General features: G+C 32.9%; 2 protein-coding genes across 2 annotated transcripts; one reads left to right on the top strand and one right to left on the bottom strand.

Moving 5' to 3' along the window:
- The first annotated feature begins 1,944 nt into the window (after window positions 1–1,944).
- Window positions 1,945–8,916, top strand: LOC113762282 (ER membrane protein complex subunit 2). Its single transcript, XM_027305665.1, has 9 exons — window positions 1,945–2,243; window positions 2,864–2,928; window positions 3,855–3,903; window positions 7,021–7,115; window positions 7,309–7,394; window positions 7,466–7,525; window positions 7,639–7,720; window positions 8,041–8,154; window positions 8,386–8,916. Exons 1-9 carry the CDS (start codon window positions 2,057–2,059, stop codon window positions 8,551–8,553), a joined length of 906 nt encoding a protein of 301 aa, XP_027161466.1. The 5' UTR covers window positions 1,945–2,056; the 3' UTR covers window positions 8,554–8,916.
- An 8,837-nt stretch (window positions 8,917–17,753) lies between these two features.
- LOC113761125 (GPN-loop GTPase QQT2) lies at window positions 17,754–21,252 on the bottom strand. The gene is made up of 7 exons (XM_027303978.1): window positions 21,086–21,252; window positions 20,887–20,960; window positions 20,678–20,795; window positions 20,295–20,521; window positions 19,021–19,311; window positions 18,407–18,612; window positions 17,754–18,231 (listed from the first exon to the last, which is right to left on the bottom strand). The coding sequence occupies exons 2-7, from the start codon at window positions 20,947–20,949 to the stop codon at window positions 17,958–17,960; spliced, it is 1,179 nt and encodes a 392-aa protein (XP_027159779.1). The 5' UTR covers window positions 20,950–20,960; window positions 21,086–21,252; the 3' UTR covers window positions 17,754–17,957.
- Between the last annotated feature and the right edge of the window lie 4,681 nt (window positions 21,253–25,933).

The following is a 25,933-nucleotide window of genomic DNA, read 5'->3' as shown; positions in this document are numbered from 1 at the left end:
TACACGAGGTTATGGTAGAAGCGGATTCTAAGGTTTTGGTTTCGTTGGTTACGTCTGGCATCGCTGGGGGTTAGAAGTATTGCATTATGCTGCGAAGGATCAGAAGCCTTTTAGGGAGGATAGCGTTTTCTTTGAAACATATATTTCGAGAATTAAATATAGTGGCAGGTAGGTTAGCAGTGGTACGGGGGTAAGGCAGTAGGGTTTTCCATTGCATTATGCTGCGAAGGATCAGAAGCCTTTTAGGGAGGATAGCGTTTTCTTTGAAACATATATTTCGAGAATTAAATATAGTGGCAGGTAGGTTAGCAGTGGTACGGGGGTAAGGCAGTAGGGTTTTCCAATCATATCAACAATTGCCTAGGGACGTGCGGGCATGCTTAGCCTTGCTCTTTGTACTTTTTATTTTATTTTATGAATAAATAAAAAACAATTATAGTAAAAAAAAACTTTCAGGGGTATAATGTCTTTTTGATATTACCAATACACAATGTTAGAGTTGACTAACGATTTAGGGAATAAAGTGAAAAAAATAACATTAATGGATAACGTGTAAAATGAATATATCTTACAGCGAGTTTTTGTGATTAATCCTAGAGAAAATTCTATGTGCAGATTGTCCAATTTGTTATTTAATACTAATAATAAAATAAAATTGTGGATTTAATCCCTTCTGTTTTATGTTGTTTTGAATTTGGTTCCTTAATATTTTTCTTATCTAACCTCCATTTGGTCTCCTCCAACATTGATTTTGCATGTCTAACTCTACCAATGGTAGTGCTTTGACGTGCAATTAAAAATTAAATTAAAAAATAATAAAAAAACATATGGAATTTAAAGATAACCAAAATACAATTCAATTACCATTTTCAATACATGAAAACTAACAATTGAGAATGTTGAGTGCAACATTGTAAATTAAAAGCATGAAATAATTATCAAGCAACTCTATTTGCTCATAATTTGCATGTGTTTATATCGACTAACTTTTTCTCATGCATGTGTATGTGTGTGTGTGGATGTATGTACGTATGTATGTATTTATGTATAGATCGATTTGAGTAGGGTCCAGGGTTTGGATCTAAATATTAGTATGGATAATATAAAATTCGATCTTACTTAAATTTATAATTCACCCATAGGGTTTTGAATTTGGGTAGGGTTTGAATTTTCCTAGGTTTGGTTTAAGTAATACCCATGTAACATACCTAGTTAAGAGGACGGTAAGATTATGTATAAGAAAGTATATATTTTTGTTTGTTGGATTCGTGAAGCAAAGAAGGTGAAGTGTAGTAACATCTTTTTTTCATACAAATATTGAGTGCTTGATGATTTTGTTAAAGCGCAAACATCAACTGCCAAATTTACCTCTTTTGTTTCATTTTGAATAAGGTAACATGCTAGTAGAATGCTTGTTTTTTCTTGGCTTGTGTGTATTTTTTTTTAAGATTATTAAAAGATATTTCACTAAAAATAAAACCCCTATTCAAATCATTCAAATTATAGTTATCTATGTAAAAAAATATGGCAAAATGTTTTTTTGAGTTAATAGAATATGTTACAATTAGAAAAGGGAGATTTGATTTTATTTGAAAAAATCAATTAGATGTGATCAAATTGAGATCATCCATAAGTTTTAAATGCCTATTTGCAAGTCTTTCTGTGAGCAAGAATAAAATTAATCTGCGCTCACTATACTATACTGATCAAATTTAGAGGCATTCTCCCTCCTAGGCCTTTGGAGACAATTAAACCTTTGGTTTGCAACTGATGTTATATATATGTGATTCTCAAGAGTAGATTTGTAATTAAATAGATGTATGCACATATATTTAGAGGCACCAAATTTATGCGGACAAAAAATATCTCTTTTAAAAAGTGAGGGGCTATTTTAGCAAATTAACCTAACTATTGTGGCGGATCCACATCCAGATCCAGTCCCGGAGAGGACTAAAAAGGCCGGCTTTTCCCCAACCTTTCCAGTTCCCAGGGAAGAGGCATAAGCCATCATCTTCATCATCATCAGGAGAGAGAGGAGTAGAAGAAGAAGAAGAAGATGGTGAGCAAAACAGAGGAAGAGCAAGTGAATAGATTGGAGAGTCAAGTGGAGAACGGAGGAGGGGGTGCTTGGGAGTACCTTTGCCTTGTCAGGAAGCTAAAGCTTAGACGCTCTGATAAAGTCTTAAAGTTCGGATTATCCATCCTCAATGACCCCAAAAAACGATCTGCTCTTGGCCCTGAAGGTAGCTACTTTCTTTAATCAGTTCTGCCAGTGTCTACCATTGTTTTTCATTTTTTTTTGGGGGTTAATTTTGAAAGATTTTAGTGTTCCATGATTAATTTATTTGTGGGTTCCAAGAATGTGGAAGTTTTAGAATCTGGGATATGGGCTTTTTGGAGACCTTTGATTGAATTTCTGGGTTGTTTTTTCTTTTTCTTTATTCTTCGTTGACTATAGAGTTGCAATTTTACTAGTTTCCTTGAATTGTTAGGTTTATTTTGTTTTAAATTTTCTTTCGAAGTGTATAGGACTTTGTGATTTTATGCTGAATTCTGCATATTCTGATGAGGTCAGCTGGAGAGTTATGGTTTCTACCTATTTGCACAATGTTAATGTGGATTTCAGCTTGTCAGTTGATACAATGAGTTTGTATTTCATACTTGTACAACGTTTTGCGCGGTGTGTGTACTCGATATGATGTTTCTGTCAACTGTAAGATATAATCCATGTAAGAGCTCGATGTTCAATACTTGACTGTAGCATTTTGTTCTGTTACTGCACTATGTTAATTATCAGCCCGTTCTGTTATTGTTTGAAGTTTTGGAGTAACCTTCTTTATGTACCTCTTTGGCATTGATGTAGAATGGACTTTATATGAGGAGGTAGCTGTTGCGGCTATGGACTGTCAGTGTCTTGATGTGGCAAAGGTAGATCCTCATTCTTCTTTGTTATGGCTGACTATTGATATTTGGTTTTCTTGGACTAATAAATTGTATGCTTAAATGCTAAAGAATTACCAATATCGTGAAGTGAGAGTACATGAATTTCCTTGTATTATTTTACATGTTTTATTTGCATAGCCAAACATGATAATGTGTTTTTTTTGTTGAAAGAGCATGATAATGTTTTAAACAGTGAAGAAATCAGGTGTTTGGATTAGTATGCTTATGTGTGATGTGCGATTGTTGTAGCAACTGCTCTACTATTCTTCAACTAGTGGAATGATAAAAACTGTACAAAACAAAAATGTGAAAGTTTCCAATTGGTCGTTACCTCTTGGCATGACAAACCGCTCACAAGAATTTCTTCTAATAGCTTTTCAGACTGAATGTCTGGTCTGTTTTCTGGACTCGAGGGGATTCACTTGTTTGATACTTGTAATTCTCCTCGGAGAAAGAAGGCTAACTTGGTCCTTAAAGATTGGTGACCTAATAACAATCAGTAAAATATTGTTGGACTAATTTGTCTACAACTTCTTCTTTCAGCTAGAATAGCATTGTGGTTGAACTTTGTTACAACGGTGTTCATGTTAAGCAAAATGTGTGATGTTCATACTAAAGCCCTATGATGCGAAGGCAGTCAATATTACTGAACTGAGAACCCAGGAGATGGGAATGATGTCTAAAACATTTTTCTATTTGTTCTTTTGTGAAAGTAATCAGCTACTCAGTCATCATTCTGTCATAAGTGGTGTGTTGAAATCTAGATATTGTTTAGCAGAAATGACCTTGTTATTTGAAATAGCTTTGGTATAATACTTTGTGCTCTGGTTAATGTGCCTTTTGGCTTGTTTTTTCTATTATTTTTTATAATGAACTTGGACTTTACGAACCTCATGACTGGATTTTTGTAGGAGTTTACTAAGGTGTTACAAAAGAAGTTTCCGGGAAGCAAAAGGGTTGGTACGTATGTGTCTGCCACCTTATGCTTGGTTTCAGTGAGCTTCAATATAGCACACAGCTCTCTCTTTCTCTCTCTCTCTCTCTCTCTGGGGGTGCTATGTGGACCTAGAGGAATTATGATGCATATGTATAGTCCACACGTAACTAGTCTTAACAATGGAAACTCAAACGAGCATAGTTACTAAAGGAACAACGTGCCATCAGGCAAGGTCTTCTAAGGCTTAAAATCAAGCTGCAAGGGGAGGCACATGCAAGTGAGGCATAACTAGCAATTTTAACTGTATATATCTGGTGCAAAATGGAAGAAGATGCAGAGATGGAGAGAATTACATGGAAAGTAGGAGGATAAGGTAGGAATGCTAGTGGCTTAGAGGCTGAAGAGTGAGGGAAAAAGTAGAAGAAAAATGAGATAATTATGAGGAGGCTGGGAGGGAGAGATAAGAGTGGTTGTCTGAGTATAGAAGAATGATAGTAGGAGAGAGAAAATATAGCAGGTGGGAAGGGAAGAAACTTTGTAGTTGCAGTCAGCTGGGGGAACTTGACCAACTAGAATTGTAATTGAAGGCTTTCTTCCACAGAAAATATACTTAACATGGGGTATAAGAAAGGTGTTAATGGGCAATAATGTGCAACTACAGTTTGATTAGGCTCAGCCTCAAGCACCTTGTGCCTTGCACCTGGGCTCCCAATTATGCATGCCTCCTGACCTGGGTAAAAACTAGGCACATGACTGCACCTGCTGTGCCGGAAATGACCAAACTTTGCCTGTGAATGATTTATATCAATGACAATCCACTTGTTCTAACCAGAAAAATAGCAATGTTATACGGTTTTCATGCTTTGTAGTATTGATGAAATTGATGTATGTGGCAGTTGATGCCCAGATAAATGAGCAATCTAAAAAGCTTTAGTGGCTGGTGCAAAAGCCAATGCATGATACATGTTAGTTTTGTACTTCCGCTTTTGTATTTTGTGATTTTGTGCACAGGCACCATTTATGATGCTGTGTTATTTGATTGATATTAGTTGCTGGATAGATTTATTACTGAACTCTACACACAAGTATTTGCATTAAAATTACTTGAATCCTATTGCTTTTCACCCCAATATTTGGGGAAGAATATATTACCTGCTCCGCCACACTTTGTTCTCTGATGTCTAGTCTAGTTTAGAATGCCGATCTCTAATGAGGCAAACGTGGTTTAACAAAATTGCTTAAAGTCAAACCCATGAAGCTTTTCTATCCTTTGAGTACGATAATTGATACTTGATGTTAATAAAATGTAGTCCACAATATTTTACCATTTCTGTCATTCATTAGCTTGTACCAAAATTTGGAATCATTCTTTTGTTTCGCTTTCTTGGTTTTGGTATTGTTGGTCTGCCATATATGTGTGTATGTGTGTGTGTCTATATATATATACACACACACACGCACATATATATATGCTTTCAGAAAATCAAGCAGTTGAAATATGTATAAATTTGAAAACAAATGGATATTGATATTTCAGGTCCTGAATTCTGTATTGTATCAAAAGGTTTATCCTGCATTGTAAAAGTTTTCCTAGAAAACCTGTCATTTCGATCAGCATCGAAAAAAGTGTCGATTTTAATTGAAGTAATTTAATATATCTTCTTTTGGATCATGAACAGGGAAAGCATCTGCTCATACATTGTAGATCTTGCTTCCCTCCTATCCCCTAAAACTACAATCACATGTTGCTCACTATTTTGATTTTACTTGAAAACATCCTGCCTTGCAGCAATATTCCAATGTCTTGTAACTATTATTAGAACTCCCATGACAATGAAACTAGTGCTCTTTGGCGATTGATTAATTCTGTGGTTGGTGGATTTGTTTCAAACTTTTTGTATGGTTAAAACCATCTCTGGAATGAGAGAAAAGAAATCTGTACCATTGGGGCAAAAAAAGGACAATATTTTCATTCACATTTTTGTGACAAAAAGGAAAAGGAAAGAGAGGATTTATTTTTGCAGAAAGTGGCAACGAAAAGAAATATGATGAGAAATTTGTTTCTGGAGACTTAAGGGAATTCTCATCAATTGCAGATTTATTAAATACACTTATAAAAGAGGAGCATTACTTGGTTAAGAAATTTAGTGTTACGGTTCTCTTTTTGGTGGGAGTATAACCATTCTCTTTGGATACATTGTGTTGCACAAATTAGTTCATGAACAACTCTAAAATTCCAAGAGCCTCACCTACTTGATTGTCTGTACATGTTTTTGTAATTTCCTCAAGTAGTTTGGTTGAGCTCATAAATATGCTGATAAAATTTTGACCACTATACTACTCAGTACTTGTCATTCAGGATGTCAAAAGTGTCTATTTACTGAGAAAAGAGAAAAATTGTTGACATGTGAATTCTTGAAGATAGAAATAAAAAGTTTCTGTGTTTGTTATACAGCAACAGTATCATCTGAAGCCTAAACCAGACTCTCCATCTGAACTACTTTAAGGAATGGGTTCTGTCATTAAGGTTATGGTTTTAGTTGTCTCTGGTCAATGCTTAATGCCAATGGCTGCATCATTCACACAAGTAAGAGTTTGATTGGCTTTAGTTTGCACGAAAATAAATATTTGATCAGGTCAAGTAACTTCATATCTGGAGCTGAGGAGGATTTGGTCTAGTGGCTAAGGTTGAGGTTCCAAGATTCAGAGGTCCTGGGTTCAAACGCCCCCTTCACTTCTTAAATCCCACCATTCCCTGTTAAAAAAAAATTAAAAAGAAAAAAAACTTCATAATTTGGATGGTTATGGTTGACTTTTGTCTGCATAGTTAGGAATTGGGTGTTGTCAATGCATAAATTAAAATATCACCTTCAGCTGTTTATAGTGTTATTGGTTGGTTGTTTCTTCACTTGTAAGTGGTTCATTATTTAAGTTGAATTTTTATTGGTCGGAGTATTTTGAATTTGTTTGTCTCACTAAATGTATCCAACATTCAAGAAAGTGAATGAAGTCAGAAATAATGGACCTATTTTATTTGGTCTTGCAGTGTTTTTCTTTCTAAATCGAGGCTGCTTGTTAGTGTAAAAATGTGCATTATTGTGTAGTTATGGCTTTGACTAATTTCTTCATGTAATTTGTAGGTAGGCTAGAAGCAATGCTACTAGAAGCTAAAGGATCATGGGCAGAGGCGGAAAAGGCTTACATGAGCCTTTTGGAGGACAATCCTCTTGATCAGGTAGTGGTCATTGTGTCATTCCTAACAATGTGATAAATCTTGCATAAGCTTCTAATACTTCCGGGCGCTACCAGGTTTGGTCCTGTGGATGTGACCTCTTATTCACAGAGAGAGTAAATGACTTGAGTGCTATTTTTGATATGGCTGATATGCGACATATATTTCTTTAATTTTCACTTAATGGTTTATGCAGATAGTACACAAAAGGAGGGCAGCCATGGCAAAAGCACAGGGGAATATTCCGCTTGCGATTGAGTCTCTCAATAAATATCTTGAAATGTAAGAATATACCTAGGCATTTTTATGGTTTTTAAAAGAAACCACGTGTACTATAATGGTTTGCATTTCAGATTCATGGCAGATCAGGATGCCTGGAGAGAACTAGCTGAAATCTATGTTTCCCTACAAATGTGAGTTGAGTTCAATTTTCTTTGAGGGGTTTGGAGAACCAAACTAAACAAGGTATAGATATAGTCTTGATTTTACTGTTCATCAATGTAATAGAAATTCCTGAATTTAATAGGTACAAGCAAGCAGCTTTCTGCTATGAAGAGCTTATTCTGTCACAACCAACCATTCCATTGTTTCACCTGAGCTATGCTGATGTAAGTGGCTCCACCAAATGCTCTGTTTTCCCCCCTTTCCTTTATGAAGAAATGCATAAGCACACTGTAGGACTCAATTATGCTAGTTATATTTGAGAACTTTGTCCCTCTTTCTTCTCTTTGAGAGGTGCAAATCACATAACTGCTGCCTGCAGGAAGTTGCCTTTACTGACCTCAAAGTTCTTAACATTTTTCAGCTGTTTCATAATGTATAAGAAAGTTGTAATACATACACGTCTTAAAATTATTATTATTTTATTTGATTGGATCTAATCTGATTTGATAATTCTGTTTTTCCTTTATCTGTTTGGTTAAACTAGGTGCTCTACACTCTTGGTGGACTGGAAAATCTACAGACAGCAAAGAAATATTATGCCTCTACAATAGACTTAACTGGTGGAAAGAATACAAGAGCACTTTTTGGTATATGCCTGGTGAGGCCTCAGCAGATCCCCTTGATACATGTGCCTGCTGGACTGGGCATCATAAAAATGCCAGTTTGAATTTTATTCTTTTCTTTAATTCCTTGTAGTGTTCGTTATTATTTTTGAGTGGGGGTTGGTGCTGTTGGATAAATAAATATTCATCATTGGATTTTTGTCTAGCTTTCAAGTTAAGTCCAAGTGGGATCTGGCTGAAATTAGTTTATTATAAATGTTTTGCAGTGTACTGCTGCTATTGGACAACTGACAAAAGGACGGAACAAGGAAGACAAGGAGAACTCACAGCTACCGTCTCTTTCTGCAATTGCATTGGAGAAGGACTATAAACAGAGGAATCAAAGCAAACATTCTCTGCTTACTGCCACCTTAAAAAGCTTGAAACTATCGTAGTAAAGTTATTGACATGGCTTATGACTACGTCTTCCCTTGTGAACTGGGGATTGCAAGCACCTTCAGTCGCGTGACAAGTTTCTGCATCAGTTAATGTTTGATCGCTTAATTGTAGTTCTTTTGCTATCCAAAGTCCTTTTACGACCATGAGAGAATAGCTATCTTGTGTTTTAGTGCTCTAAGACAAATAGGAGCATTTTTTGCCATTGATTTGCTTAAACTTTATTTCTGCCCAGGAATCTGGTTGTAATGTTCCTTAAAGTAGGCTGAGGGTATATGAATTTTACTAGATTGTGTGTACCATTTGGAGGACTTGCCTTTCTTCTTCCATTTTTTTTGGTATATGCTCCAAAACTGAAACGATACGGGAGTACCTTCAACGCTTTTACTAGTATATTGATCGGGGGAAGTTGTAGATACTTAACGATTTGCCAAAACAAACCACCACCCCTTCGCCCTCAAAAGCCCAATAAAACTCAATTACAAATGCCTGCCCTATAACAATTTTTGACATGTTCATCGGGGCGATGCCTTAAAATTGACTTTATACAATCTTGGCTAGATGTGATGGTATATGCACTATACAAAAAATAATAATAATAAAAGAGAGAACTTTTGTTTTATATCAAGAAAAAGAGACATTTGGCTACACAATTATGTTCAATTATTGTGACTAAAATTTAAGATAATTAAAATGTGAGTATAAATATGATAAAGAAGCTAAACCTTCATTTATCGATTATTAATATCATCTCAGCAAAGTGGGAATCACGAGTGCACTAACATTTCGTAAATGGCTCCTCTACCTCAAAAATTTCTTGATGATGGAAATGAACACTTAGGTAAACAATGAATAACCCAGAAAGAATAACATATTGCCAAGAATGTCAAAAATACATTAGTAGAGACTTAGCAATAAAAGCTAAAATAAATAGAGTAAAAAATCTTATAAATAAAAATCATTATGAAGAAATAGGCATAACTAACCATTCATATTGTCTTTGAGGAGTACTAAATACTGTGTATTTAATACTCTCAAGATGCATTTTTAATTGATATTTCCATGGTTTTTAACTGATTTCAATCCCGCAGATCTGAACAAAATATTTTGGATTTTGGGAGTGACATAAGTGCTTACATTTTATTCCATACTTTGACTATTTTGATGCGGTGTCCTTATCTTCTTTTTTCTCCTTAATACAAGTCAGACATGTGTTATTTGTGTACTTTCTCATCCTGCACAAAGTTTTGATAGTTTTGTTGCTGGATTTTATCTGATTGCTTTCAAGTAAGCGTATTTTTCAATTTCAATAATTCATTACTACTTCCGAGGTCTTTCCTGCATATGTAGTCATTATTGAAAAAAATACTCCATTTCCTTTATATGTACAAAAACCTTGCTTGGATGTATTTTCAAAATTTTGTAAAACAGTTCTTATTCCAAGGGCTCTTCGATAATGTATTTATTTTTTTTAAAAAATCATATTCCTTCGTTGTGGGTAAATCTTTATCTCTAATTCATCCAATTTGATAACTTTGATATAATGAAAGGTATCATATCTATTTGAATCTTCAAAATTTGGTCTAGTTGAAATAATCTTGAGTATTAAAATGTCTTTAGGACCATATGTAAGATTATTTTAATAAATATGCTTTACTCCTTCTTGAATCCACCGAGGCAGCTTGAAAATTTTAGAAAAGTAGGAGTAGTCATATAGATAGTGTTGATTACTCCAAAATTGTACCATTTTTGAATGAAATTGCTATCACATCTCTCATCTGAGGTTAGATTCTTGTGAAATTCATATAATATGTTTCCATATTTTATAAACCATATAATTCTCTCATAAGAGAATTGTATTCAGAGATGAGCGGATGCTCATTAATTATATTATCAAGTATGGGTATCCTTTGAAATGTCTGGTTCCAGCTAAAATTCAGTCTTAAGGATATTCCATCATTGAGAGAATTTATTCCCAATCTCTTGACAATCTTTTTGTCCCGATGAAGGAAGAAGATTTTCTATTCCATCCTTTTTGAATAGGCCATATAATAATATTTCAATCTTATCATAAAGGCTGACTGTATTATGGCCTTATTCGGCATATTTGATAAGAAGTTTGAAAACTTCTTTATTCATATCTTGATAATTCACAATATTCATTACATCATTGAATGACGTTTTATCCAAGAGGATTGTTTGCTTATTCATTAGGCCTTGCATCTTTAGTGTGAAAATCTGCAAGACAATTCTCATCAAATTTTATTAGTTCAATTTCAATCATAAATTTAGATAATGCCATTTGTCATCTAATTAATCGTTTATTTTGAGGCAGATGTTTAATATTATTTTTAATAAATGCTCTTTCTTCAGAATTATCCGATCATAACTTAGATTTTTAGGTAGTAAAAAGTAGTAAAATTTATGACATCCTTGTATTATTGCAAGCAATTCTTTTTCATTTATGTTTATCTTTTTTTTTTTTGTGTTTGAAAACATTCCAGATGCATATCTACATTATAGATTATTTTTCGGTTTTAAAATCACACTCCATACTTCTTCAAAAGCATTGGTTTCTAATAATGTAGATATGCATCTACATCAGAAGGTAGAGTTAGGAATGGTAAATTCTTGCATTGCTCTTTTATTTTCTTCACTAGAGGTATATAATTTTTAGAGAATTCGTATTTATTATTTTTCTTTAGCAATTTTTGTAATTCCTTTCTTTTATATGCTAGGTTGTAGACAAAATTTGATGTATAGTTTAATGTTCCTAAAAATCTTTGTAATTATTTTTTATCTTCTAATTTATCAGAAAATGCCTGTATTTTTCCTAAAATATGTGGTTGCATTTTTATTCCTTCACAATTTATTTCTAGACCAAAAAATTTAATTTCTTTTAATCCTATATTTGCTTTCTTTTCTGATAATCCAATTCCATGTTTTAGACATAGATCAGAAAATATATTTAGATGCTCTAAATGCTCTTCTATTGAATCTGATGCTATTAAAATATCATCAATATATACATATGAGAAAGATAACCCTTAAAGATTTTATCCATTTTTCGTTGATATATTTCGAAGGCATTTTTTAGTTCAAACGTCATAACTAACCATTCATATTGTTTTCGAGGAGTACTAAATGCTGTGTATTTAATACTATTATGATGTATTTTTATTTGCCAAAACCCACTCTTGCAATCGAATTTAGAATATATTTTCTTTCTTTTACTCATGTTTATGAGAGTTTTTTTTTATATGGTAAAAAGTATCTTTTGAATATGGTTTCATTATTTAATTGTTTATAGTTAATAACCATTCTAAATTTATTTCTTATTATTTCAGCATGGTTTCTTACCATAAAAGCAGATGAAGAATGGGGAGAATTATTTTCTCTAATTAAAATTATTTTTAATAATTCTTTAATTTATTTTTTGAATTCGTCTTGATCAATTGGATTATACCTCATAGGCTTTACTCTAATTTTTTTTTTTCGTGTTTGAGTTTTATTTCAGCATAATTTTGATTTTTGTCCCAAAAGTTTAGAGGATTTTTTGTATAACTTAATCGTAACTTTTCTTTTATGTCTTCTAGGGTAGTAGATATGATTTTTAATTGTAGTTATTTTAAATGTAATTGTCTTTCAAATTTTAACATAGAGCTTCCTTCAGGTATTTTTGATTTTTTTGAATATCCAATATCACCAAGCTGATCTGTGCGAGAATGAAAAGTTATAGAAATTTGGGAAAATCGTTCAAAACGTCCCTCACATTTTGTAAAATGACTTTTTTCGTCTCTCACTTTTAAAAGTGTAATTTTACGTCCCTTACAAATTCATATTGGTCAAATTTGGTCCCTACCTAGGTTTCCGGCTAATTTTTGGTCGGAATTCATCACGTGCCTTGCATGTGATTATTTTTTAGGGGTAAAATTGTCAAATCAAAATTTACATAATCCATCTATAATCCCTTACATTTCACAAAATAAATTGTGTCGTCCCTCACATTCACAAAATAAATTTTTCATCCCTCACATTTCACAAAATGAATTTTTTCATCTCTCATTGACCATGTACACAAATAGTTTTTTTTTTAAATTCATGTATATATCTATTTGATTTCACCTGAACAATATGAATAATATGTAATATATCTCTATTTTATTTCACTTAAACAGACTAATTGTAGTTGTGCATATGCTATTCAATAGATATATACATGAGTGTAAATCTAATAATTTTTTTTAAACCCATATATATTTATATTTGATTTCACCATGTAAATTTATTTAATATTTGCAACCTTTTCTATTTTGGTAATAATTCATTTATTAAGTTGTATAATAAGACCATCTAATTAATCAATGTTAATTCGAATTTTATAGTCATGCTAACAAATTGCAATTTAAATCTGAAATTTTTACTCGCCACCTTTAAAACCAATAGTTGAATTTCTTACCTTATGATTATCTTAAAATTTAAAAGTGTCAATCACTTACTTTATTTTGTCATACTTTTCCTTTGTTTATTTTTTCTGTCCAAATTTAATTCGATATAAATGCTTGATAATGTTTAGAATTAAATATCTTCTTTGTTTTCAATTTTTGAGTAAAAGGAATGAACATGAGTAAAAAACTAATAATTTTTTTAAACCCCTGTATATATCTATTTTAATTTCACTTGAACAGTACGTTCAGGTGAAATAAAATAGAGATATATTATATGCTATTCAGATTGTTCAAGTGAAATCAAATAGATATATATTAAATTTAAAAAAAAGTTAGTTATTCGTACACATGATCGATGAGGGATGAAAAAATTTATTTTTTAAAATATGAGGGACGAAATAATTCATTTTGTGAAATGTGAGGGACTATGGATCGGATTATGTAAACTTTGATTTGATAATTTTGCCCTTCAAAAATGATTACAAGCAAGGCACATGGTGGATTCCGATTAAAAACTAGTCGGAAACCTAGATAGGGACCAAATTTAACCAATGCGAATTTGTAAGGGAGGTAAAAGTATACTTTTAAAAGTGAGGGACGCAAAAAGTCATTTTGTAAAATGTGAGGGATGTTTTGAACGATTTTCCCTAGAAATTTTAAGGGATAATTTCAGAAACCTCCCCTGAGGTTTCTGACATTTACACTCACCTCCCCTGTAGTTTGAACAATTACACTAACCTCCCCTGAGGTTACTAATCCTTTACAAATTCGGTCCAAATGATTAAAATATTGTTTTAGAGAGTGAAATTAGAATTTTGTACCTGATTTGCCCTTTGTGCTACATGTCCAATGAATGACAAAGTATTACAAATTAATTAATAATTAATAAACTTTAAGAAACGTAATTTATTGGCAAATACGTATTACTTATTTAAAGTACCAGCTCTTCACGAATATTTTACTTTCAAACATTTACTTTATTACAAATATTTATTCTCAAATACAGATTTGTATTACTCTCAAATATTTAATTTTTGTTAAATAAAAAGCCTACCAGTTTTTCTTCAATAGAAATATTAATATAACATTTTTTCAATTTTAGTTATAAATATTTATGTATTTAGCATAAATTAAATGATTCAGAATAAAATACTCATAAAGAGCTAATAATTTACTCATGTAATGGATGAAAACCATAAAAAATTAATACTTTATAGGGCATTTCTTTTTTAAAAAAATATTTAATTTATATTAAATAGATAACCTACTGATTTTCTTTTTGCGAGAATATTACTGTAACACTTTTTAATTTTTAATTACAAACGTTAATATATTTATCATAAATTAAATATTTGAAAATAAAATATCTGTAAAGAGCAGGTACTTTAAATAGGTTATGTGTATTTGCCTATAAACTATACTCGCAAAAAGTTAAAAAGAGTTACAGTAATATTCTCGCAAAAAGAAAATCAGTAGGTTATCTATTTAATATAAATTAAATATTTTTTAAAAAAAGAAATGCCCTATAAAGTATTAATTTTTTATGATTTTCATCCATTACATGAGTAAAGTATTAGCTTTTTATGAGTATTTTATCCTGAATCATTTAATTTATGCTAAATACATAAATATTTATAACTAAAATTGAAAAAGTGTTATATTAATATTTCTACGGAAGAAAAACTGGTAGGTTTTTTATTTAACAAAAATTAAATATTTGAGAGTAATACAAATATGTATTTGAGAATAAATATTTGTAATAAAGTAAATGTTTGAAAGTAAAATATTCGTGAAGAACTGGTACTTTAAATAAGTAATACGTATTTGCCAATAAATTACGCTCCTTAAAGTTTATTAATTATTAATTAATTTGTAATACTTTGTTATTCATTGGACATGTAGCACAAAGGGCAAATCAGGTACAAAATTCTAATTTCACTCTCTAAAACAATATTTTAATCATTTGGACTGAATTTGTAAAGGATTAGTAACCTCAGGGGAGGTTAGTGTAATTGTTCAAACCATAGGGGAGGTGAGTGTAAATGTCAGAAACCTCAGGGGAGGTTTCTGAAATTATCCCAAATTTTAATGACATAAGCATGTTTAAGGCGGAAAACTACGATCTAGTGGTCACAAGGAGTTTCAAAATGCATTTGAGTTTGTAAAGTATCAAATAAAATTTTATGAAATAATTGAAGAAAATTATTTCCTAAGAATATTTCAAATCCTATATCAAAGAAGTAAAATGGAGGCCATTTAACAAGAAATGAATCAAGTAATATTTGAGATTTAACTATTCCGAAATATAAAATAACAGGGTTATTAGAAATATTAATACCTGTTCGATCAGGTAAGGTTTCATGGTATTGTGGTGGAAAACATGTAGGTTTACATAAATATGGTCCTGATCTACTATCAATATATGTTACAAAATATTTAACTTTGTAATCTTTATAGGTTATTCCTATAGGTATATAAAGATTACCAGTTAATTCAATTTCTGTTTCTACAGTTTCTTTTATTTCATGAGTTTCTCTATTAAAATTTGTATATTGATAAGGATCTTGTAATTGAAAAATGGGTAAGTACTCAACCAATCTATGAGATATATAATTTCCATTAACTCTTGTATCTATTAAAATATTACAGTTTGTCATATTTTTTCATTCCAATATCTAGTTTCTATTTTATTACTTGTCGTTATTTTTAATTGGTATTTATATTTGGAAACGGTGAGAACTACTACTAACCATATTTCCTTTATAGGATAATCTAGGTAACAATGTATTTGGCTTATCTAGTAGGAATTTTTGACTTATATCTAAATTGAACTCCTCATCTAATTCTATATTAGTAATTTCTGGAAGATATATTTTTCATACTTCGAAAAATAATTTAGGGAGATCTATAAATTCAGTATTTGAAAAGTTTTCAGTATGATAAGGATTTGATAGAATATAAGAAATCATATATGTAATATAATATGGTCTATTTCCATTGAAAAAGAAATCTTGTATTAAGGAAAGTATTTTATCAAAATCTTTATCTTGTATATTATAAAAATTTTTTGGATATGTATTTAAAAATAACTTTCGATATTTAAGATTTCCTCTAAGAATACCAAAGTTAGATTCTTCCCTGCTCTTTATTCAGTTATCAATTATAGATCTTTATTCGATTATCAACTATAGCAAGATCTACAGGAGTATTTAGTCCCTCTCTAAATGTAGATCTAATAATTATTTGGATAAAATCTATATAAATCCATCCTATAGATTCTCTTATTTTTCTGGTATTCTCTCTAATTTATTGTGAATATCTTTTTTAGATATTAATGGAATTATTATTTTATTAGTAGTAAGGTAGTATTCTAATACTTTTTCTTTGAGGCTTATTGTATTCTAATTAGAGGTGACAAAATGGGCGGGATGGGCAGGATTTGCTTGGGTTTGAAATGGAACCGAGTTATATGGGTTTGGGCCCATCCTTACCCATATGTGTTTTGGGACTAACTTGGGTGGGATCACTTTGGGATGGGTTTAGATTGATCCCGCCCAATACCCAAATCTATTTTTTATATATTTTTTTCCTTTAATTCATTTTTTATTTTTTAAATAACTTCAATATTTTTTATTTATTAAATTTCTTTTAGTCTTATTATGAATTTATATTTTCATGAATTCATTTTACACTCTATGCAAAGTTCTTAGGACAACTACTTCGCTGCCTTGATACTCGATAACATAAAACATTTGATTAAAGTTATGCAATTGAATAGAAAATTATAAGATAAGCTCACAGCAAGAAGGGATCCTTCTCTTTGATCACCCAAAGAGAAATTGGCATTCCTTGATGTAAGTCAAGCCTATGTGAACGCTGCTTCAATTTCTTTGTACAATATTGGAACATTTAAAATACAAAGAAAATGACAGAAGAAAAATCTATTGAGATCTACCATGTAGAAATTTTGTCAACCTCAACATTTCCATTGTTTTATTTCATGATTCTAATCAGGGGTTTCACTCTGGATACAACACAAAGTATTCAGTGGAAGTCGTGTCAAAGTACTTGTCTATACACCATTAGTTCCATTCTCAGTGAGTGGGATCCGGATTAAATTTTACGGATTCCCGCCAAATGAGCTCCTTGATATTCTCTTCAGTGAAGGATGGCTGCTCAAAATAAAAAACAGAAGGCCTAGGACAAGCAGGCTCCTCATTGATATCATGAAGAGGTGCCAAATATGGGCGGGGAGATATTTGGGCCCAATGGGTACCCAAGTATTTCCCAACATTTTCCATTAATTAATGGGTACAATTAGGATATGTTCCATTTTAAACCCAATATCAAATCATAATACCCATTCCACCCAAAGTCCCTTTGGGCATGAGTAACCAATTGAGATTTGGGATAAATTGCCACCTTTAATTCTAATGCTTTTTCTTTGAGGCTTATTACATAAAACATATGGTGTTTTCTTAAATAAATTTTATCTTTTCCAATGCAGGTACATTAAGTCCAATATAAGAGTTTATTGAAAAATTACTGAATAATTTAACAAGAATAATCCTAATATACCACCAAACACGTCGAAGAGACAAGGACTTTTACCCAGAGAGGCCATACCCCTGCTCTTAACAATCAACTTGCAGCACGCGGTTGACATCATATCTAACAATTTTTTTCTATATCCCACAAAATTCAGCGAAGTAGGCATTTGAGCGTATAAATTTGACTATAAAGCATCGATCAAACCATTCAAAGACAAATTCATAAGCACATAACCGGCAACCCATGATAGATTTACTTGCAGCAGAACCAACAATAGCAACAAAAATGCAATCATAAGTTCAGATGGAGTTGCCCGTCTCAAAGTAAAACCCTGCCTTCACAACTGGGCATATTTTGAGTAGTTTTGTACAAGTTAGAATCTCAACCCAAGCTTTTCCATAAAATCAAAATGAGAAACTAGCGATCTCTTCATCTTCATCCTTATCTATGCCGTCCTCATAATCGCTAAACCTCTCAAAGTTCACATCATCATCTTCCTCTGCATCATCTTCATGCATCATGGTGTTGGCATTCACATCTGTGTCTTTCAAGCCAGTGTTCAAGACCACAGTTTCCCCCCTTGACTTCTCCATATCTTTCCTCAGCCTATCCATATGCTCACGACGGCGTTGTTCCTCCAACTGCTGCTTCTCAGCTCGTCTCCTATCAAGATCAGGCCTAGAGAGCAGAACAGGACATGGGAACAGGAATAAATTTTAGTCATAACCATGTCTAGCAAAAAGCTACAAGAAAAGGGAAAATGTAAGAACCTTAAAAACACCCTATCTATTTCATCACAGTGCCTTGAGAAAGGCCAATTGTTATTGGATGACTAAGAAGTTCAGAACCTTACTTGTAATTCTCCAAATATTCCTCAGCACTAGCTTCAATAGCCTTAAAAAAGGCATCCATCCCCGCACCAGAAACTGCAGATACTCCAACAGACCGAAGATTCTTATAGAACTCCTCCAGAGCAAGGGAAAGACTGCGAGTCAGTGTTGATGTGTAAGAGTGATCTGAATCAAGTGCTGCATGGAATACCTCAAAATCTTCCATCCACTGCATTTGAAAGAAATAAAAAAATAAGAATAAAAAGAAATACCATAAATTTCTACCCTAGTCCACAAACAGTAGACAAAGACAACATACAGAAAAGCAGATCCCTTGTCATCTTATACAAGCAGAGAACAAACAGTAGGAATTTACTCAAATCAAAAGGCCTTGTTTTTGGAAAAGCAATTATCATATTCTCTCAATATGTCCTCACTGAGAAAATAATTTGAGATGCATTAAGATAATCGGCCTTAAAAGAGACTAGAAAAAAGTATTCATAGAAGAGACCACACCACAACTGTCCATGATAGCAAGTAAGCAGTTGGTTATATACTTTATACCCAGTAAGCTGTCAAATATATGGTCAGACTGAGATGCATAAACATAACCAAGCAGTTGATTATATGCTGATACCTCCAAAGCAAACTGATGTTGTGCTACATCTGTCTTGTTGAATGCCAACACTAGTGGTAGTCGTGTCTTGTAAAGAATGCTACAGGCATACAGCATGTTACTCATAAAGGTAGCCGGACTTGTTGACCGTGGTGTGTCGACAACATATGTGATCACAGTAGGGAAGGTTGATGCAAAAGCTTCCGTTATGATTGCCCCCGAGGCAGACCAGGTAAAAATCTCAATCTGACCAGGAGTGTCAACCAAAACATAGTCCAACTGATCTGCTCGTTTCTCAATCACTGAAATAACCTGCATTGTGATATCTGTTAAGCCTCCAGTGGTCTCAATATGAGGGCATATCCTCTCTCCCTCTGATGAATGCATGCCCATTCAATGGAAATATTGACAAGATGAAAATTTTCCAAATAAGCAGTACAAATGATTAAAGCAATATTCTAACAGCAGAAATTACTATTTCAAATCTATGCTTGTCAAAACCAGTGTATCTGCTAAGGAAAAAATAGTTATCAACTACCATGCAGGTCTAGGTATATATAAGCCACTTCACTGAATTCTGTAAACAAACCTAGAAAAAGAGGAAGGAAAACCCAGGATGCAACTTTTGACAACAAAAATGCAATTTCCAGGTAAACGGGATGTAATTAATTAATTGTTTCCACCATCTTGAAATCTAATTTTCCTATTATCTAAAAAACTTATTGGCCCACCATCAAATTGGATTTTTGAAAATAGGCCTTCATCCTTCAAACCCTGAATTTAGATGGTGATCGTGCAGTGGCTCATATGTTTTCCACTTGCTTTTAACTAGCTTCTCCAAATACAGTTGTAGAATGAATGTTTTAGAAGAAGTTTCAACTATTTTTCCTTTGAACACAATAAAATTTCACCCGAATTTCACCAACAGAAGCTAGCTGACTTGATGGAAAGAAACTGGCAGCCTTTTGCCACATGTATAAGAAAAAATTACAGAAGGAAGAAAAAGCACCAAGAATAACCTTAAATCAAAATTACCACAATAACATTGAGCAAGCTGGCACACCCCACTACGCACCATCAATGCACAAAGACATAAAACATTTAAAAACTAACCAATCTAACACTGTCTAATAACTTTTCTATCTTTTCAAAGGCCAGCTACAACTTAGTTGTTCTCTTTACCCATTTCTCCCAAACTCGCATCAATTTTACAGTAAACATTAACATTAGCTTCTGAAAAACAAAAGAGCAGGGTTATAACAAGAAGAGCAGAAAAGCTCAATCATTAGCTTTACCTCATCAAACTTGGTTGAGAATAGGTTGAGTGAGGTCAGAATTCCTCCATTCGGTCCAAGATTGAACTCTTTCATCACTTCCTTGTACCGAACTGTGTCTCTTATATCAATATTCGCACCATAAGGAAGAGACATCACTGCAGGGTCAAGATTTATCACATAACCTCGAACATTCGATCCCATTGTGTGGCACACAAGCCGATGCATGAACGTCGTCTTTCCGCTCCCTAATCATATTTAAAACACCACTCAAACTTCAAAACTATCTGAACACAAAACCCTTTTAGGTGAACTAAAAGAAACCCTCAGAGTAACTCTAAAATAACAACTAAAATATCGAACAAAAGAAATAAAACAATTTTATGTTAATATGATACACACACCTGCCATCCCAACAACAATAATGACAACTGGCTTTCGCTTAAACGAAGGGGATGGGTCTGCAACATTCAATTTCTCCATTGATTGAGCAATGTCGACTTCTTCATGTTTGCCCTCTGACTAAAATAAATGAAAAACAAATACCCTTAGGAATTCAATGCCAGAAATATATCCAAACATGGAATTAACTTCATAATCTAATGGTGTTTACTTGGGAACCGATTTGCATTGATGTTACACCATCCTCTGATGCTTCTTTAGGGTCAATCTCCATCCCCCAACAAACTAGACAAGCCAAAAAAAATAACAAAAGCAATAATTGATAAATGGGCATGCGATGAACCCTAATTAGCAGAAAATTTACTGGAGAAAAATATTATAGAAACAAAATTCTGCAACTTTTATTTTACCAAATTCAGAGAATCAGAGAGGCTGGGTGGTGGTGGTGTCGGTGTCGGTGTCGGTGTCGGAGAACAGAAGCCGCCGGTGGGGTTTAGCGAGAGGAGAAGTCGAACACAGGAAAGAACCCGTTGAGTATTCGCGGTGTCGGGCCTTAGTGGTAGAAGTTTTTAATGTCTCTTTCAGTCAGTAATATTACGACTAAAAATAAATAAGCGATAATTTGAGAAACCTTTCTAACAATTGCAGCCACCCACGCTGAGGTTTGAAAATTTATGAAAACCTCTTCGAGAAAATATATCTTGATAACAATTGATGATCTGAGCCAAAAAAAAAAAAAAAAATCAAATAAATATCCAATATTACCCCTCTCTGATACGTAAAACAAATTAAATAGTTAAAAGTTAACTATCACCATTATCCGTTAGATGATATTTCAAGCTAGTTTTTTTGCAGGAAAATGTAAGCCATGTTTTGAAAGCATTCTTTTTGATACTTTGGACCTTTTTTTGGTTAAATAATTTTTGAATATACTTATTTTAACAAATGTCTTCCTAATTGGTTGGTCGACTTTTTGTAAATTCATGAATAAATCTAATAAAAAATTTAGAACCAAGTATAATGTGCTAGATTAGATAATGTTAGAGTTTTAGGATGAATAAGTATTATAAAAAAGAAATTTTTATTTTTCTCATTTGTAAACTTTGTGAAGGCTATCATGTCATGGTATCAATGGAGATAAGTATAATTTTTTAAACTTGAAGGGAGGTGGTTGCAATTTTCAAAAACCACACAAGAGGTTTTTGAAATTATTCCAATAAATAAATAAAGGAAGAAAGTTTAATGGCACATTTCTCCCTTAAGGTTTAGCATAGTTGCATGGACTGACCTTTAGGTTTTGAAAATTACAGTTGGCTCACTTTTAGTCGAGGTCCTTGAGGAGTACTCCTATCTATTTCAACATATGAATATTTAATACTTTTTTATTTGTAATTTCTTTTGGCAAAAGAGGAGTAGAATTTAAGAAGTAAAGAGGGGACACAGGATCAGAGTCTAGAACTTGTAATTCCTATATGAATATTAGATACTTCCATGCTATATGAACATTGAATACTTTTTTTTGCAATTAATAAGAATTATTTTGACTTGTATAATTCATATAATAATTTTTTTTTAGTAAGGGAGGGGTGAGTTTTAAAAGTCGGGAAGGAGGCAGGAGATTAGGTTATGAGATTTCAACCTTAGCTATTAGATCAAAATTCATATAATAATTAGGGATAATTTCACAAACCTCTCCTAAGGTTTCTCACAATTACAAAGAGCTCCTCTCAGGTTTTAAAAATTATATATACCTCCCCTACTTTTATTGTTTAGTAACAATATAAGTCCAAGAACTTAAATTTTCTTTAAAAAATCTAAAATTGCCCTTTCGTACAAAACTCCAAAAAAATATAGTCTATAACAAGTGTCGAACCTGTGCAATAATAAAAACCTACTCACGACAAGATTTAAAAGAGTATAATGGCAAGTAGGGTCGTCTCCACAAGAATTAGGGAGAAAATCAATGTGACTAAAAATAATTAAACTAAAGCAAATTAAATTCAACCCAATGATAAACAAGGTCTAGCCAAGGATATAACTCCGAAAGTGGTTCATACAACTGCTCATCGATGCAATGATTATTTCATCCATTCGTTAATAAATAGGTTATAGTTGCCAGACAAGCGATGACAATCAATTTTTCCTTACCGTCTCAATAGTTAAGGTACGACTGTTAACTACTTCTCTAACCAAGAAATAATCCTAGGTAAGCTCATAGAATTTAATTTTTTGACTGCATTAGAAACTAGAAAAGTCCCGTTCTAATCAACAAACATATTACCAGAGTTTATTTAAATTAGATCATATGTCTCCCTAACATGAAACCAATCACGCTAATCGCCACTAATTTAAAATAATTAAATAATTACGGATTTAACTATCATAACTGGCAATAGTTTGTTAGATTGAATTAAATATCAGACACCTTCGATATTCAAACAACTAAAAACCATGAGAAATTAAACTAGAAGACATGCGAATACTAATGAATAAAATAAATTAATAAAAACAATTAGATTTCACAGGTGTAGATGATACAAATTCTTGTTATTCCTTGACTAGAAAAGAGAATTAGTTGTGCATCCTTAAGAAAAATCCGAACAAATCCATCGAGAATGTTTGGATAAAATGTTCGACTAGCGAAAAACTCCTAAGAAGGAAAAGAAAGAAAGCGGTCGCTCTTGTTTTCTTTTAACTTCATGACTAGTCAATCCTCAAGAGCCAACCAAAAGTTATTCTCCTCGGAAGTACTAATCACTAGTCTATATAGGCAGCCGCACTTATTTCTTATTTTCTAGTGCCCAAATAAAATAAAGTTCCTCATTTTCCTAAGAAAAAGATAATTCCTAAATTGACAAAAGATAATCTAAATTGTTTTCCAACTGTAATTGAAAACATGCTTCATAAGTCTTCGACTTGAATTGAGAAGCTGCCATGCACGAATCCCGTGTCTTTGGACTTGATAGCAACTCTTGAAAAATTATCCCTTTTATCACTTTTTTTTCTCCACCTTGTGAAGACTCACAAAAATTTATCTATTTTAAACTCCTAATTCTACCTCATTTAATTATTTAATTGTCTGTTTGCTCCGAATATTATTTTCTAATCTCTTTAGACCTAATTACATGGGTCTATAACTTAATTATATTTTTAAAGTGACTTGTTTCAAAATTTAATTTTTGGAAGCTCGTTAAGTGAGAATAGCGATTGCGCGTTTGGAAACAATAACCGTTTTGTGTGACGCCCCCACTTCTCCCTAAGGCGAACCAGAGGGTATCCGCTGGACGCCTGCCCAACTCTCGCCAGGACTCATGGCAATATCCGTTCAAACTTAGCACAATACTATTCAACAATACTAGATAAGTAAGAAAGTGCGGAAAACTTCCAAACTTAACAATATATATAACGATTATCCAATCCTTACATCAAATTTTCAAAAGTTACATCAATACACAATTTACAACATCCAGGTACATCAAATATCCAAAACATACATTAGATTCCCAAAAGTACAACCAATAAGAGGTCTAGCCAAAATACATTAGAAACCCTAAGCCAAAAGTGCACTAAAAGGGTTCCTCCAAGTCTCATTCCATGCCCAATCTTGTTAAGGAAAACAAATCTACAGGGTGAGCAAAACGCTCGTGAGGCCAAGAACACACATGCAAGCACATTGCTCAAATAACAATCCCAATTTACAAGTCAAGTAATAATATTTTAATAATTAACAATTTACTGGAAAGATAACCAGAAACAATTCAAGGATACTGGAGCTCTCAGGAGCTATATTCCACTTGCACGATCAATAACCTCCACGAATTGACACTCCGTCAATCGGGTAGGTTTAGTCCGTAGAACTCCACTTAACCTGTCCCCTTTCACCTTACATACCCCTGTATCGGGCCCGCCTGTCATTTGTTTAAGGTGATACTACTCGAGTATGTCAAGCGAGATCTCTCACTAGATCAAGCTTTCATGTTTTCCCCATGGTTTATCAAGGAGCCCGACCAATTCCAAGCCGACTCGAGTCCAAGGATAACCATTGGGGTTTTAGGCGTCCCCCATGTATATTTGAGTGTCGAGAAAATTCACTCCAACGACGTATGCAGCCATAGCATACCATTTCAAGTCATTCAAGCATTTGATACATTCAAGCATTCATGTCATGTCTAGCAGGTTTTCATTTCTTGTCAAGCAAGTTATTTGTTTCAAATGAGAACGAGTGCGATAAAGTATACACTCGACTCCATTTTCAAAATCTCAAGTCATGGATATCAAGTAAGCATGTATCAATTCACAGGAGTTCAAGTAATACACATTTGACACTCACCAAATCAACCAAGAAGAAATGTTACTTGAAATTCAAGCGTCTACCGTAGGATCCTCTTGAAGGTCCTCGTGCGAGTCTAAACAATTAATAGTGAGCAATCACTTATAAACCCCAATTATCAAGGAAGATCGCACTCTTGTACAATCCTAGAAAATTTCACTAAAATGAGCCTAAATTACTCGCGAATTAAGGCTCAAAAGTGGAGTTTTAAAGTACAAGAGAAATCGAGTTTTCATCTTCGAAATCAAGTATAAAACGTTTAAGTGATATCGAGGGAAAAAGGAGAATTCGAAAAACTCCATTTCCTTAAGTTCTGAAAATTTTAGTTTTGATACGAGAACTTTGAAAAATAGTATCTCACTCTTTACAAGTCTAAAATTGGAAAACTTACTACCGTTGGAAACTTCTTCCAAAGTACTAAAAGTTCCTAGAATACACTTTCCCATGATTCCAAACGGAAGGTATTCAAAAATTGGCTCAAAGTCTCTGTTTAAAGCTTGCTAGACAGTTTCGGGGTTGATTTTTCGCCAACTTTGGAAATTTGGTGAAATTCACAGAATTTAAACTAGCTTTTCAAATTTGAAACTCAATTAGAGTTGCATTCAAAGTTTAAAACAAAACAAGTAGAACAAGAATCAGAGTTTTGATCACCAAGTTATAGTAGCTCAAAGTTGCTGAGAAAATTGAGACGGTTGGGCAATTTCCAGATTTAAGTTACAAATTTTGGGACTTTGTTTGAGTATCGAAACGGACTCGGAATGGAACCAAAATTAGCAGTATTATACTACCATATAAGGGCTATTCTGCTGTAAAATTTCATAGAAAAATACGTATGGGAAGTCGGTTAATAAAACCGCTAAAGTCCCAAGAAGTTCCAAGGCAAATCTGTCTTGGACTTCCGTTTTTCCGTTTTCAAGCATTTGGCCAA

This window comes from Coffea eugenioides, chromosome 2, assembly GCF_003713205.1.
Source record: "Coffea eugenioides isolate CCC68of chromosome 2, Ceug_1.0, whole genome shotgun sequence".
Taxonomy (NCBI): Eukaryota; Viridiplantae; Streptophyta; class Magnoliopsida; order Gentianales; family Rubiaceae; genus Coffea; species Coffea eugenioides.
Note: the sequence above shows the minus strand (reverse complement) of the source record. Positions and strands in the feature narration are given on the sequence as shown.

Bases quoted from the DNA above. Each gene is read 5' to 3' on its own strand.
- LOC113762282 (XM_027305665.1), top strand. From the start codon at position 2,057: ATGGTGAGCAAAACAGAGGAAGAGCAAGTGAATAGATTGGAGAGTCAA. The intron at 2,929-3,854 runs GTAGATCCTCAT...GGATTTTTGTAG, and splicing joins AGTGTCTTGATGTGGCAAAG to GAGTTTACTAAGGTGTTACA. The intron at 7,116-7,308 runs GTAGTGGTCATT...TGGTTTATGCAG, and splicing joins AGGACAATCCTCTTGATCAG to ATAGTACACAAAAGGAGGGC.
- LOC113761125 (XM_027303978.1), bottom strand. From the start codon at position 20,949: ATGGAGATTGACCCTAAAGAAGCATCAGAGGATGGTGTAACATCAATG. The intron at 18,613-19,020 runs GTATCAGCATAT...TTTCAAATGCAG, and splicing joins AACATCAGTTTGCTTTGGAG to TGGATGGAAGATTTTGAGGT. The intron at 18,232-18,406 runs GTAAGGTTCTGA...TCTGCTCTCTAG, and splicing joins GAATATTTGGAGAATTACAA to GCCTGATCTTGATAGGAGAC.